Source organism: Cryptotermes secundus, unplaced genomic scaffold (genome assembly GCF_002891405.2).
Source record: "Cryptotermes secundus unplaced genomic scaffold, Csec_1.0 scaffold44, whole genome shotgun sequence".
Lineage (NCBI taxonomy): Eukaryota > Metazoa > Arthropoda > Insecta > Blattodea > Kalotermitidae > Cryptotermes > Cryptotermes secundus.
Window position 1 is genome coordinate 625,699 of NW_019740383.1, and position 15,409 is coordinate 641,107.

General features: G+C 36.0%; 2 protein-coding genes across 4 annotated transcripts in view; one reads left to right on the forward strand and one right to left on the reverse strand.

The window, feature by feature from the left end:
* The window catches only part of LOC111872293 (rabphilin-3A), a 146,258-nt gene extending 137,803 nt beyond the window's left edge, over window positions 1–8,455 (forward strand). Inside the window, exon 17 of the mRNA XM_023866014.2 lies at window positions 47–8,455. Within this exon, the coding sequence (XP_023721782.1) occupies window positions 47–171 (125 nt within the window). The 3' untranslated portion in view covers window positions 172–8,455. The remainder of the gene's footprint in view (window positions 1–46) is intronic.
* Window positions 8,456–13,098: 4,643 nt separating this feature from the next.
* LOC111872306 (ATP synthase subunit gamma, mitochondrial) lies at window positions 13,099–14,923 on the reverse strand. 3 transcript variants are annotated; one of them, XM_023866037.1, is made up of 2 exons: window positions 14,823–14,923; window positions 13,099–14,706 (listed from the first exon to the last, which is right to left on the reverse strand). In XM_023866037.1, the coding sequence occupies exon 2, from the start codon at window positions 14,638–14,640 to the stop codon at window positions 13,765–13,767; it is 876 nt and encodes a 291-aa protein (XP_023721805.1). In that variant the 5' UTR covers window positions 14,641–14,706; window positions 14,823–14,923; the 3' UTR covers window positions 13,099–13,764. The 3 variants fall into 3 exon arrangements, with proteins under 3 accessions (XP_023721805.1, XP_023721806.1, XP_033610528.1); XM_023866038.2 differs by having other exon boundaries at window positions 14,814–14,893; XM_033754637.1 differs by having other exon boundaries at window positions 14,831–14,852.
* Window positions 14,924–15,409: the final 486 nt, after the last annotated feature.

The window sequence follows — 15,409 nt, forward strand, 5'->3', positions numbered from 1 at the left end:
TCATATTCCTGAACGTATTTTGTGTAACATTATTCTTAACATTCAGGTGGCTTGCAACTTGGATGGCACTCAAAAGGAGAGCGCCTGAAGCACTGGGTGGATATGATAAAGTTCCCTGATCACAAACATGAAGGTTGGCACAACCTTGGAGAAGATCAGCTGTCTGATTAGTTCTCAACCCAGGATTATCAAGAAATGAAACTAGAATTCTAAATACAAGCGCCTGCATAAAGAAAAATATAGTAAGACACTGGTTTCCATTGAGTTCCTTGGTTTGTCAAATATAAAATAATTAAAATACTGTTAAATATATTTCAGGCAAACTGCACCCAATTTAGAATACAATTTACCATTTCTGTAAATTTTATTTTATTAGTATTTATATAATATAACCTGTTGAAAAGTTAACCCTTTCAGTGTTAACCTATACATATTCTCAGGCTATGCATGCTGACCATATTGTGTGCGTAACATTAATTTTAATGCCTATTTTAGGAACAGTGCTTAAGTTAACTTGTTTGAATCTGAACCCAGAGAAATGCCAGGTCAAAGTTGAAGCCCTAGTTATGAAGCAAGCTTATTGTTATTGTGTTAATGAATCAGCCAAATTACACAACTTAGTAGTGGAGATGGGTAAGGTGTTTGGAGAAAAATCTATCCCAATGTCACCTTATCCAAGACAAATCTCACAGTCACTGCACTGGAATTTAATTAAAGTCTCCACCACAAGAAGCTGATATCTAACTGCTTGAGTTATGGCAGAGCTCCTAGTAATAATACTGTAGGCTTATGGCAGCTGACATAACATTATAACCAAGGCATGCCTTTCTCTTCATAAGTGAACAGAAGAATATTTATAAGTAGTCAGTTTATTTTCCAGAGACAGCTTTTGTTCAGGTTACAGCATTGAAAGTGTTAACACTTGCTTGGAATAATGGTGGTGGATCCATAGGGAAAGGTGGGGTGGGGGGGTGGGGCATGAGCTTGCTAAATTGTTGGACATGAGGCAGACTCCACCCTAGAAACTTGATAAATTATGCACAAAATGAAATGCTCATAACAGACCACACAGAATATTATATTATTCTAATTGTATTCCACTAAAACCAGTTGGGCCCATATCATTTATTAGGACAGAAACTGAACAAAACTAAACACAGCTGTGTAGAACACAAACGCATGTATGGATATCAGCTGGTCTGATGAAATCTCATGAAAAGACAGATATGGAACGCTGGTATTTCAGTGTTTAAATTGCAAGAAGGATGAGAGTCTTCAATGGAGTTCAAACATTTGTCATCTTCCCTGTCTGTGTTGCCCCCCCCCCCCCCCCATCAGACAGTTCCACCATCCTGATTTAAGGCCATATATAAACAATTCCTACAAGGATGTAGGTGAGTGAAAAAGAATTATAATATATTTTGTTTTAATTAGAGTGTGTATCATCCATATATCACATCAAATTTTTCTCTTCAGGAAACATAACATATCAACTTCGCCTGGCCAAACATTTCAGGAATACCAGAATTTCAGGGTTCTCAGAATTTGTCCATTTGTATTTGAAGTATTTTTTACATCTCTGTATATATTTGTTTTGTATATTGCTTTCTAATGAGAATTTTCTTAAGGTAGCGCTTTTCACATGTCACAGCAAGTGACAAACTGGTTCAGGAATCTCATAAATGGGCTCCATTCATGTATCAATGGTTCCCATAACTTTTGTATAGAATGTAATTTATTTTGAAATTGTAATATAGGTGTGTGAAATGGAGAAATTAATTTTGTCATTGTTGTTGTGTTCCCTTTATTGGAGTGTATTTCCTTCTTCAGGTGTACACTGGTGTTAACATGTGTATAGAGAAGGGGTGATAAAAGTTTATTGTATCGAACAGGTAGGTGCTGGAAACCATTTTATCGTCCTACAAGCTATTTTTAATATGACTACTTACCTCTTTTTAACTTGTCTATTCATATATCCTATCTGGTCTACTGATATCTCACTGTTCGTCCATGTTACATCCATGCGCATTCTTACAAAGCTTTGCCTACATTCATTGACTGAACTTTCCCCTATGGGAGTTCTCAAATATTGTATGTTTTATAGTCAATATCAGAGCATGGTTTTCAATTATACCCATTTTAGTCATTAGATTATCGCTGAAGGGGTGACAGGAAGAGGAGTGGTAGCTGCCAGGATGTTGTGTAAATGCGCCACTCTGTGCAAAAGAAAAACACATAGTGTCTATAGTAATTCATCTAACAGTAATTATTAAAGGAGTTTTGGGTCAATGTTTTCTATTAAGTGGATAACTACCATGCCAAACGAGGGTGCTTTCCACAGCAAGAGGCATGGAGTGTGTGGTTAAAAAAACTGATGCTGACATTATGTTTGTTGCTGTTTTTTTAAATCTATATTATTATTAAATGAGCACTATGATTGTTATAAGTATTTTGGCTTTGGTTTGATTGCATTTGTTCTGTATTATGTAAGAATTATTTTGTCTTCCCTGCATTGTGGTTTCAGTTCTTATCGTAAAAAATTATGTAATCAATTAATATAGGTTTCGTGAATATCTGTGTAATAACAAATAACAATATTTCATTATCATATATAACCATTTAGCTCACCCTGAATACTGAATAGATGTGTTTCATTTAATTAGCTCAGCAACACAGTATTATTCTGCAATTATTTTTAAATTCCATAGGTCCTGACATGTTCAGGTGTGTCATTCATTCTACTAATTTGATCAGTGACTGAAGAAAAAGAGAGGAAGACATCTGGTTTAGAACTTTATGAAGGTCTAAAATTGCCAAACATTTGTTGAAAATAATTAAATGTACAAAATCAATAAAGCAAGAAAGGAAAAGAACTTACTGACAAAGTCCATTATGATATATAATGACTAAAGTTTATGTTACCACATTTACCAAACAGGTTGGCTCAGATGATGACACTTCTGCCTTTTATTCAGGAAGTGTCTGGTTTGAATCTCAGCCATGACACTGACTACCCTGACTGAAGTTCTTTCTGTGGTTTACCTCATTCTGTCCAGGCAAATTGGAGGATATTACTTTAAATTAGGCTGCATCTGCTTCCTCTCATATCCATTTTAATTCATTATTCACCATCATCCAGTCATTCAATGTTATATATTCTGAGCTACTGTGAGCATCATTAACTAAATAAAGAAATAAAGAAGTTGTCATACTTGGCATTATCCAATGGGAGCAGATAAATTGGAAATTTGTATTATGTTTGGTAACTCATGGTATGTGATAGTATTTCATATAATTTAAATTCATTGGTAGATGAGGGAATAAGGCTAGAATGGTACTGAGAGTGTTATAATTCTTCCTCTTTGTACAGAGTCCTTTGTAATTTCACTAAAATTGGCAGATTTTTGCTTGTTCCAAATTTTCTATCAGATATATTGAGAAGCACCCTCTTTACTACAGTTTTGGACAGTACATTAGTTACTTTATCATGCCAGGTTAGATATTTAATGGAATGAATAAACAACAGTGTCTTTTTCAGCTGAACACTTGGACAACTTGAAAGTGTAAAATTATTAAAAATGTGAACAAGTTTAACAACATGTTGTAATTTCTCCTATATTCTTGAGATTTTCTAACAATGTAGTCATTTTACTTCAGTTCAATCATGATGTGGGCAAAGAAGTCTAATATTTGTTAGAACCACTATATCATATTTAATATTAATGGGATATTTATTGCATAAATGTTTTTTTATATTTAAGATCTGTGATATTTTATTGAGTCTGTATACATGTTAGTAAAGAATAGTAATGGTTGATTAATTATTACATTTATATTTAAAATGGATTCTGACATTGTTAAACGAAAGAATGTTCAGTACAATCAACAGGCACAAAAGAAGTGTCGCAGAGACTGAATATCACATAGATTTCAAACCAAACTTAATTTACAGTGCTTAAAGGAGCAAGGAATTTGCATTCCTTGATTGTGCATGGCACACTGTGAAGTGTGACAAGCTATTGAGCCCATGGGTGGCAGACAGATGGGCAATGTTTCATTTCTTCATAGAATGAGCTAATTTTCTATTATCTGGCAATCCTGAAACAAAAAAGTTTCATAATTCTAGATACTGATGACAGATTTCTGAAAATGTAGTCATAATTTAACGATTATATGGACTACCTAGTCACCACTGATTTCCAGAGCAGTTCATGATTATTTCTAACTATTATTCTTCCAAAGACCTAAAAATGTTTCCATTTCAGACAGTTTTAATTTAATACAGATGATGATGAAGCCTGTTGCTTTAAACCTGTCAGGCTGCAGACTGCTTACAAAACTGGTGTAAAATATGAGTATCCTTGATAACAAATTTGTTGGTGTTTGTGATTCAGTTTCCTAGGGTATTCTAGGTTCTTTTAGGTCTAACATTAGGAACTCTTCAGCTTCTGTGAAAGAACCGAAACATTGTCCAGATGTAATAAAGCAATCATTTACCTATATGCCACCCAAACATTCAGAGAACTCAGAAATTAGTTTTACCAGCAGGCCTATCACTATTGTTAATATAATATAAAAATGTATGGTTCATTTTGTACTATTGGGGACTCATAACCATTGATGTCGTTTTATTAGTGGCAGAAAACAAGTAGGTGGAGTTACAGTATTTGCTTGGCAACACTTTTCTCCTGCAAGACATACAGCACACCTCAGATATGGTCATGGATATCAGACCATAACAGTAATGGGTTTCATTTTGGGGAAGGTTGTCGGTTAAACAGTATTCTGTTAAATATCAGAAGTGTACTTTCATACATAATCTTTTAAAATGAGTATTATTTACTTATTATTTTCATAGCATTATTGGTAGATATTATTAGTGCATTCACTATTAGGTAATTATCCAGTGTTCAGAGACATGCCTGTGACATATCTGGTGCAAAGTGCCATGATACCATTTGAATATTCATGGGGCATCAGAGTGATAGATCAAAATTTTGCTGGTAAAGTAACATTTTACATGAAACTAACATTGTACTGTGAGATCTGAAGCTATCATAAGGGTGAGCATGAAGATTATGGTTTTCTCAGATGTGACATTTTGTAATTTTGGAGCATGTAACAGGATAGCATCAAGAGTGAGGCAGTTGGTTTCATACCCTTCTATCAATGAAATGAAATGAAACGAAATATGTAGCATATCTCAGAAAACTGTAATCTTAACATTACATTGTTACTAACTTTTGTATGCTAATCCTGTATTTAAATACATGTTAGATTAATAGTGTCAGATATCTGAAAACAAAGAGCTAGGTGCACAGAGCACACATGTCTCCATATGCAGGATGTACTAGTGACCCTTTCTTTGATGTTGTGTATATAGTTGTGACAGACCATTATGTGTAAATATAAAATAAGAAGAAACTTGCATACCTCAGGACTAATAACTACTGTGACAGTGTATACATATCTTGAACAGCTTACAGCACAGCCAGGACAGACAAACAGAGATATTATAAGGGCCTAGAATCCTTATAACATAATCAATTGCAAGCTTTGGGGAACCCTATTTAGGAGCAAATAATTGTTATTTCCTCTTTTATAACAAAAAGAAAAATATGGGGTTAATTTTCAGATTAGCAGGATGCTTGGTCCTGGATTGAGAATCACTTGCATAAGATCTGGAAGTTTTAACCAGTCCAGTGATATCCAAATGGTGTATTTAACATAATTAACTTGATTATTGTTGATTGAAATGCTTCTGTGCATACAACTACTGTATATATCGAATAGTGATGGGGTTAAAATAAATAATTAAAGTGATAAATAAGAAAAAAAATCAAAATAGAAAATGAAGCTACATACCTGACAAGGCTACAGTACATTTGAATGATACTAATAATGTTGATCTAAGCAGTGCTTGAATTGGCATGTGAGGAAGTGGGGTGCTAATCCTCTTCTTAGCAGAGCACAAAACCAACATACACTATGGGTATTCCAGACTACACCAACAAATTTTGTACCATACTTATTCCTCCTCTGAAAGTCAGCATAATCAGTATAGTGACTAAGCTAGGGACTGAAGGTTCAACTTCTGGCAGGGGCAAAGATTTCTTTCTTCACCACAGTGTGAAGGCTGCTTATGAGGCTCACTCACCCTTCCATCCAAAGGATATAAGAGGTTCTTTCCCTGGTTTAGAACAGCCAGGGAGTGAAGCTGACCCACTCACCAATGCTGAGATTAAGAATGCGTTGAGGTATACCTCCAGTCCTTCATATGTGTTCATGGTATGATGCTTAATTTAGAACCTGTACCGTTAATTAAATTATCCCCCCATACTTCACAAGAATATGATGTTGAAAAGGCCTCTACTGGCATGCCATTCCTACAGAGTTTCATTACATCTGACTAATTTATTAGAAGTTGTCAAAAGCAGAATCGTATGTCACAGTCTCCTTCAAGTCTGACCCCCCCTCTAGAGGGCCTCTTGAGACTGAAAATGAAAACCATCGATCCTGGAGCCTACAGAACAGCCACAGATATACTGCCTTTTTTTTTATAAAGAAATGTAATGATATCCGGTATACTTTGCAAAATTAAACTGTAACAAAACAACAAAAATTGTTGCTTTTCTTTTCAAATCTGTACACTTTTTGCATCATACCCTTCAATTTTTCAAATTTAAGGATTTAAAAAATTATGAGTATTATCATTTTCTATCAACCTAAAACGATTTTATATGTTTGTGTATCCTTTTTGCATCATACCCTTCAGTTTTCCAGATTCAAGGATTTAAAAAATTGTCATTTTCTATCAACCTAAAAATAATTTTATGTCTCTATATTTATGCAACATTTCTCCTTGGCATGTCATTCAGTCTGGCTCTGGGGCCTCCTATCCAATAGGTATGGGTTCTCTTTCCCCAGGTATATGGTCAAGGCATGAAGCTGACCATTCCCTTCCAACTACTGTTGAAGTCATAAAACGTGGATCTATACATTCACTCCTCCATGTCTTTCTGGCATAGTGCTTAATTAGTTAAACACAGGAATGACTTTACCTTTTTTTTAGCCTTCTTTCCTTATTTTGAAAAAATAAAAGTACGCTTATTAGATTGCCTTGCTGTGTTATCCCTCCTATCAGCTTTTGAATGCCAGAACCACTGTATGTGAATGTCAGTATGTATGGTGCCTGAGCCCATCTGAATGGCATACTTAATAAATCCCTCGCATAAGTCTGTGCATCTGTATGTGTATCCCCACTACTGTTGCCAGGCAGTGGCATGGCAAGTCCGTTTCCATGGCAACAAATACACGAAACAAAGAAGAATTTTTAGATGTGTCATTTTCTGTGCGGTCCATGGGGTATCAAAGAGAGTCTGTGGGTTTGTCTGTGTGCCCCCTTCCCCCTCATAGCTAGGCAATAGCTCAGTACAGACTTTTCTGTGCAAAAGAATTGTTGGAGGCATCATTTTGTATGCAGTGTGTGATGTATCAAACGAAAGTAAGCTATTAGTTCTTCCCAGAACTTTTTGTTTACTTTCCAAACAGAACTTAAAAACTATGTCTGCTGGTACCTTCATTCTGGTGTCAGCCTCAAGGTGTAAATATACAGCACACCAGAGATTATGTGATTTTAATAAGTTTGCCAGTAGACATCATTTGCTGGTTTGTGTACTAGCATGTACAGATTAAAAAAAAGAAGCAGTGTGTATGCCTTTCTGTCCACACACACATGCGCACACACACATGAAAATAGTGTATGTGAAGGGAAAAGATCATGTTCCATGAAGATTGTCATGTGGGAATTTTAGTTTTCACACTGGTTAATATTCACTTAATAGTTTTGTAGGTATTACACAAAGTGAAATGGTAAACATTATCAAACTTCAGAAAACCTGATGAGCAAACTGGCTCAGGGAGTAATGCTTCTGACTTGTATTCAGGTAGTGTCTAGTTTGAATCTTGACAGGGCCAAAGACTACCATGACTGAGGTATTTTGTGGTTTTACTCATGCAAACTGGAATAGTACCTTAAATTGGGCCATGAATACTTCCTTCCACATCCTTGCTAATTCATTATTCATTTCAATCCAGTCATTCAGTGTATATAGTCCAAAGCACTGTTCAGTAATTAACAAATAGATATGATTTGTTTCATTCTGGTCCGTCACACTAACAATTACAAAGACAAAACTCCGTCCAGTGTGACACGGCACAGCACACTCTAGAACAGTGAAAACAACACAGCACGCCATGAACAAATACAGGCCGATACCAAGGTAATCCTTAATATAAATATATATATACACATTAGGGTCACTGAAATAATACACTACCCATAATATATTTGCAGAATCTCCTTCTAAAGATAAACAGGCAGCACAAGTTCAGCCCCCGTCAAGAAAGACGATAGGAGAATGGACATGAACCTACTTGATTTATAAATTTTAACTTAAACAACAAAGTTTTAAAAACTTTAAAAATTTTAATATACCAGGAAAGCTGCTGTGATTGTGGAAAAGTTGGATTTTGTGTATACTGTGAATTCTAGGCATTATGTGTGTATGTATTTTAGCACTCAAAACACCCATTGAGATAGTAGTTTCCAAATAAGTATCGATGTTCCCTCTGAAGATGGTCTGTAAGGACTGAAACTTGTAAGGGTACTAAGTTTTCAAGCAGTAGAAACTTAAATAGTCACACTGGATGGAGTTTTGTCTTTGTAACAAATAGATATGTTAAAAATACTGTTGCATTTGAGGGTCCCCACTGGTGATGATGAAGAATATGGTCCTCTGGGTTGAAACACTGTGTAGTTCAGAGAGAGCTCAACATATTTTAAGAACATATCACTCCCATCTTCAGGGCCAATGTGTTCTTCTAAAACATGCTCTCTCCAAATCACATAGTGTTCCAACCAAGATCATACTCTTCCTGTTCAGAGGAATGTAATGCCTCCTCCTTCAGGTTTAGAATTTCAACCCTGAAAAAGGAGGTAGGAAGTTTTTCTGAAGTGTTAGTAAAGTGCATCACATCTAGCTGGTGGTGAGGGCACTGCTTACGATATCATTTGGAATTGGGATTTATATGTTATTACATATTATTGGAACAAGGCAAAGTATTGTGACTAATACAAAGTAACATCCTGTTTGTCATGGCTTGGCAAAAGAAAGCTGTAAAACCATGCTAGTCTAAAATGTTGTTACAATACTTCTCATCTCTGATTTTGCCACAGGTATGTTTTATATATATATATAAAATCATAGATTCTCATTTGTGCCAGTATCTCTTTTGTCAGAAACTGTCCTTTTCACAGGTAATGGCCTTGAGATGAATGCTGTGTAATATGCTGTAACACTAAGTTTCAACATCTGTACAAACATCTTTTGCTTTATGTTTTTATCTATAATTTGTAGGAGTGCAGGTATTAGCTATAACCAGCTGAAATTTATCAATTGTTAATTAATTTAAAGTAATTTAAAGACAATCAGTTATGGTACAGAATTTTATTTCAGCTGAAATAAATGTCTGATAGTTCATTTTTATTAGCCTACTTTCCTTATTTTTAAAAAATAAAAGTAAGTTTATGAAATCACCTTGCTCTCTGTGCATGTTTATCCCCTCTAACTTTTGAATGCCTAAAACAATCTTTATGAAACTTGGTATGTATATCATGGCACCTGAGTCCATCTAAATGGCATATCTCATAAAGCCCTACCATAAGTAATATCATCATTACAATCTCTCAAAGTTCTGGGCCAAACCTTAATATTACATGAATGCTTGAACTGCTTGTCATGAAACGTCATATGTATATCATGCCACCTGAACCCATCTCAATAGTGCACTTTATAAATCCCTCCCATCAGTAATACCATCCTTTCAAATTGTTGAGGCAAATCATGTTACATCTTGAACGCCTGTACCAATCTTCAGGAAAATGGCACATCATACCACATGGCATACTTAAAAGTAAAATACTTATGTCAGCAGTACCAACAATACTGCCATAAAATTTATTGAGGCAATATCCTTAATATTACTTGAATTCCTGAACCACCATCATGGAATATCATATGTGTATCATGCCACCTGAGGCCATCTCAGTGACATACTTCATTAATCCCTCCCATCAGTATACCAACATTGAAGCCTATAAAATTGTTGAAGCAATGACATTAACACGTCTTGAGTTCCTGAACTGATAGTTGTGATATTTAGCACATATATCATGCCATATGAAGCCATCTCAATGGCATACGTCATACATTTCTGCTATCAGTAATACCAACACTGCAGCCTCTCGGAATTGTTGGGGGAAATAACCTTAATTTAACTCACATGCTCCAACCAATCTTCTTGAAATTTGGTATGTATATCATGCCATCTCAGGCCATCTCAACAGTGTGCTTCATGGATCACTTTCATTAGTAATACCAACATTGAAGCCTTTCAAATTGTATTATCTTATTCACTTTATTATGCACATACAAGGTGTGGCAATAAAGAAACCGGATTAATGCTCTAACCCTTTATTAAAAAAAAATCAGACAGTCGAAATGTTATCCCCTTCAATGTAGTCCCCTCCCCGATCCCTACACCGCTCCATGCGAATTTTCCACTGTTGGAAGCAGTGCTGCAGGTCATCTTGTGTTATGCTCTTCAAGAGTTGCGTCGCTTTTGCTTTCACTGCATCCACGGACTCGAACCTGGTCCCTTTCAGCGCAGACTTGATTTTTGGGAAGAGAAAAAAGTCGCACGGTGCTAGGTCCGGAGAATACGGTGGATGTTCCATCACTGGAATGTTGTTTTTTGCCAAATACCTCTTCACAGATAGCGCGTTGTGTGCTGGCGCGTTGTCGTGATGAAGAACCCATGAGGCATTCTTCCACATGTCTGGTCTCCTTCGTCGCACACGTTCACGGAGGTACGTCAAAACATTTTTATAATAAACCTGATTGACAGTCTGACCTTCAGGCACCCAATCAATNCACTTTTATTGGATTTTCTGTTTTTCTAGGCACTAATACATGTATTACTTGTGTACCAAGTTTCATACCTTAAATATATTTGGAAATGCCTTAAGTCAAGATTGGCAGGCAAAAATGCAATATGGTATGGTTTTGATGACCGCACTGCAGGAGTTACATGTGGTGACTTCCAGATATGTTTCGAACAACTGTATGAATGCTGTCAAAAGTCCATGCTTTTCTTAATTATTATTATTATTGCACTGGGGTGAGACTGTATCCCTTGGTACTTAGATTATAAATGGTCCCACTTTACCAACCCTGAATGATACACAAGAGAACACAGCATTGGTAAGTCAAAACAAATATACTAGGAGAAAAACTTGCAACACTGCCACTTTGTTCACCAAAAATCCTGCGGATTTCCTGGGACTGAACCTGAGCAGTTCAGCTGCCAGAAATTATTTTGAAGGTGTTGTATCCAAGATAGTTATTACTGCACCCAAATTTGAGATACATCTCCTTTAAAAATATTTTAAGCTACCATGTATCTTATGACTAAATTCCGAGGCCAGGTACCTTGTATATATTTATTCTTTTTCCATTCTTGTTCCTATCTCTTCAACTGTTCAGTCAGAATTCAAACAGGAAAAAAAAAAACTGCTGCTAGTTCCTTATGTAATGATTGGATTCATTAATCCGCACCACATTGGCATAGGTGGAGCTAATGAGAAATTTTAGAAACACTACTCTTAACCCATGGTGCAAAGTATCCGATAACTCACAGCTAATGTGTAAAACACAAATGGATACTTGAAAGTGTTGTCACAGGGGTGTCACGTCACTTCTGATCAAGCTCATGTGCGACACAGCTCAGTCTAGTCGGTCACAGCAGTGAAATCCAAAAACATACATCCTCACTATTATCCTTTCAGTTACAGCTTGTTGTTTAAATTATTTTTTGTTACATCAATATATCCCAAAACATTTCACTCTTCTTGAGAATCTATAACTGTTATCACACAGGATTCTGTGTAACATTTTCAGAAGAAGTAAAAGAATATAAGCAAGGACACTGTCATTCCTCCACTCACTGCTATGGAGTGTCCAACACTGTTCTTCCTTTTGGGCAAACCCTTAGGGCAGGTATTCACTGCCAGTTCTCGGTCATGCTGTAGGACTATATAGTGAGGATTCTGGTAATAGTAAACAATAAAGAGACGTGCGACCCTAATGGGAGGAATAATTAATGCAACCTGTCACTGCTATGAACAGATATGCAAATAAAGTATCATTCCAAGAGTATATTTACTCCTAATCTTTAAATATCAAAGATTATCTGATTGTAACAAAGAAGTGATCAACTTGTAATAATTTCATGCCATATGATGGTTAAAAGAATGTGACTTCGGACAAGAGCGGAGAAACAATATTGGACACTGCTGCTGACCAACCTTGACAATCTAGTATTCCCGAATTTTGTAAATTTGTAACTGTGAGGTGACAGCGGAACAATCCTTTTTGATTCCTGTACATCCTGAATCTGATGCTTCTGACATGACTACTGCACCATTGCCTCATTCTGTATTTTTTAAAGCATAAAGATGTGTTATTCAGACATCAGCTGTTCATTCTTCCACGTTCCACAAAATAAAATTTCTATTGATTCCATCTGCAAATGTGTTCTGCTAGCATATATTTCTTTTTGCATAAAAAGGCTGCCAGGAAACTTTCTTACAAACCTTTGTTTGAAGGTGATTTTACTGATTGCCCTAGTGTGTTCAGGATGGAGGAATAAATTATTTTAAAGATAATTTTAAGTTTTGGTATTAATACTTGGGTATGTGAGCATGCATACAGAAAAATGCCAGGGTTGGCAGAAGCTAGGCCTAAGCCTTTACTTCACTGCCTTCATTCTGTATCCTTCAAACCCCTTCACATGCAAGCATCTCATCACACTGCAACATGCTGAAATAAACAGGAAAACAAGGTGACTCAGAATGTTTTTTGAAACATTTATTTTTTTTNACTTTACTTCACTGCCTTTATTCTGTATCCTTCAAACCCCTTTACATACAAGCATCTCATCACACTGCAACATGCTGAAATAAACAAGAAAACAAGGTGACTCAGAATGTTTTTTGAAACATTTATTTTTTTCAAAACACACAGTAGTTGAGGAAAGTCTGATAATTTGAGTTACAAATATTTTACATATTTATTAATGTGTAATTTTTACGTATTATAAAACAAAAACCACCATCAAAAATTAAGTTTGAAAATCAACTTTCTCCTATACATCAAAAACTTTGCAACTAAAATGGATACAGTGGACAATATCTGATGTTATTTGGGGTTATATGAATGTATCCATTTTAGACACAAATGGATCGACGCACAGAAAACAGACCTGCCTCATTAACGAAGGAATTCATTACAAATGCTTAAGATGACCTGCACAGAAGCAGAAACGTTGATGGAAGAATAACATGACTGCCATATGATATGGAAACACTTAAAATGATTTTTGAAAATTTTACAGATTATAGAAATAACTTCATACCCAGTGACTTAAAAAGTTTATCTTCATTTCAAGGTTTGTTACAGTTTAGAAACAAAGCTGAATTCCAGTCCAAAGTGCCTTCAGCAGTGCTGAAAGAGAACAGTGAAGAAGTGCATGCGAAATTATTACACGAAAACTATATTGGACACTGTTGCTGACCGACCTTAACAATCTAGTACGTCTACTGTCTCAGTCCAATGTGGAAACCAGTTATACGGCACATGAACATTAATCCAAAGCTGCAGCACCTGAAATGATTTCAATCAACTCACGGGTGATTACAGCTTGTCGGGTACGATTGAAGGTTAGGGTGAGTTTATCAATCATCTCTGCAGCATTCTTACTTGCATTATCCATGGCTGTCATGCGAGATGACTGTTCACTACAAGCACCTTCCTTCATTGCATAGAAGAGAAGTGATGCAAGAGAAAATTCCATATAACTCTGAAGAACTTCTGAATCCAATGAGTCATAAACATTCAACTTTGGTGCAGCTTCAATTGCTTTCAGGCTGAAAAGTGGTAGGTCTGAAGTTGTATACGACACCACAGATTTGAATCTGTTGTACACAATTCTTCCAGAGCTGAAATCATACCCACTTGTTAAAATGCTGTTTGCTAGTTTGGCAGCATCAAGAAAAGTTGGAGGCTTGCGACCTACTTCATTAGCAACAAATATAATATTCTTGCCATATATACGCTGCAAAATAGCACGAGACTTATCTCCAACACAAACAATCTTTGTGTTTTCTGGATCTTCAGACAACTCTTGTTTAATAGTACGGGACACCTGGGTATGAACTGCCCCACACAGCCCTCTATCTGAGGTAATAGCAACAACTAATTTCTGGGGAACGTCGCCTACAGGACCAACTTCAGCCTTCTCGTAGAATACTTTGGCGCCTTCACCATAAGGTCGAGCCTGCCTCAGCTCTCTTTCTGCCCTGGTGTACTTAGCTGCAGACACCATCTTCATCGATTGTGTGATCTTCTGAATGTTCTTCACAGACTTCAAGCGAATTGAGATCGCTTTTAGGGTTGCCATCCCTCTTACCTGCTGTTGCCCCTTAAGGGGAACCAAAGTACTGAACTTTCCCAGCATCATTTTGACGGTGCCCTACTGTACACTGGAAGGGTAAGGCCGCCTGGTGTGCTACTTTTTCAAGTTACACTGAAAATAAAGAGAAGGTGTAATATGGTATTATTTAATGGGCACAATATTTTCAGCGTTTTCTTTGTAACAAACTGAACAGTCTTACAAATTGCATGAATACATACAATCCTTACCAACCAACCTTCCGCTGGATAGTCTGAGGAAAAAAACGAAGAGAAAGAAGGATGCTGCCAAACGAAGAAAGGCAACATTCCCCACAGAAACGCGCGACATTAAAAAACATATTAAGTTTAGTCTTAATAGAATGGTCTTGGTATATGAAATAAAGAGTAATATTAATTTACTGTTTATACAGTGTTACTAAACTTCACATTTTATTGAGAATGTGTTCGTTGTCATACACATTTAATTAGGTGGTTTAGTAGAACACCAATACTGTAACATTATATGTGATAATATCAAAAGATATTCAAAATATTAGACTTGTTATAGTAATAATTAGTTAGTGTCTTGAAGTAATGGACTGACTAGAAAACAAATTATTGAATGTAAAGAATGCGAAATTTAATTACAGTCAGTTGCACATAATGGCAGCTTTGGAACAAACTGAAATAGCTAACATCATTATCAAGTGATACCAATATTGTCGAACAAACGACATGAACGACATGAACTTTTCTAATAACCGCCTAGAGCGGTCTAGAGGTTACAATATAGTTACGGATATTATTGAAATAAGAGCTATGAAAATATGTCTCAA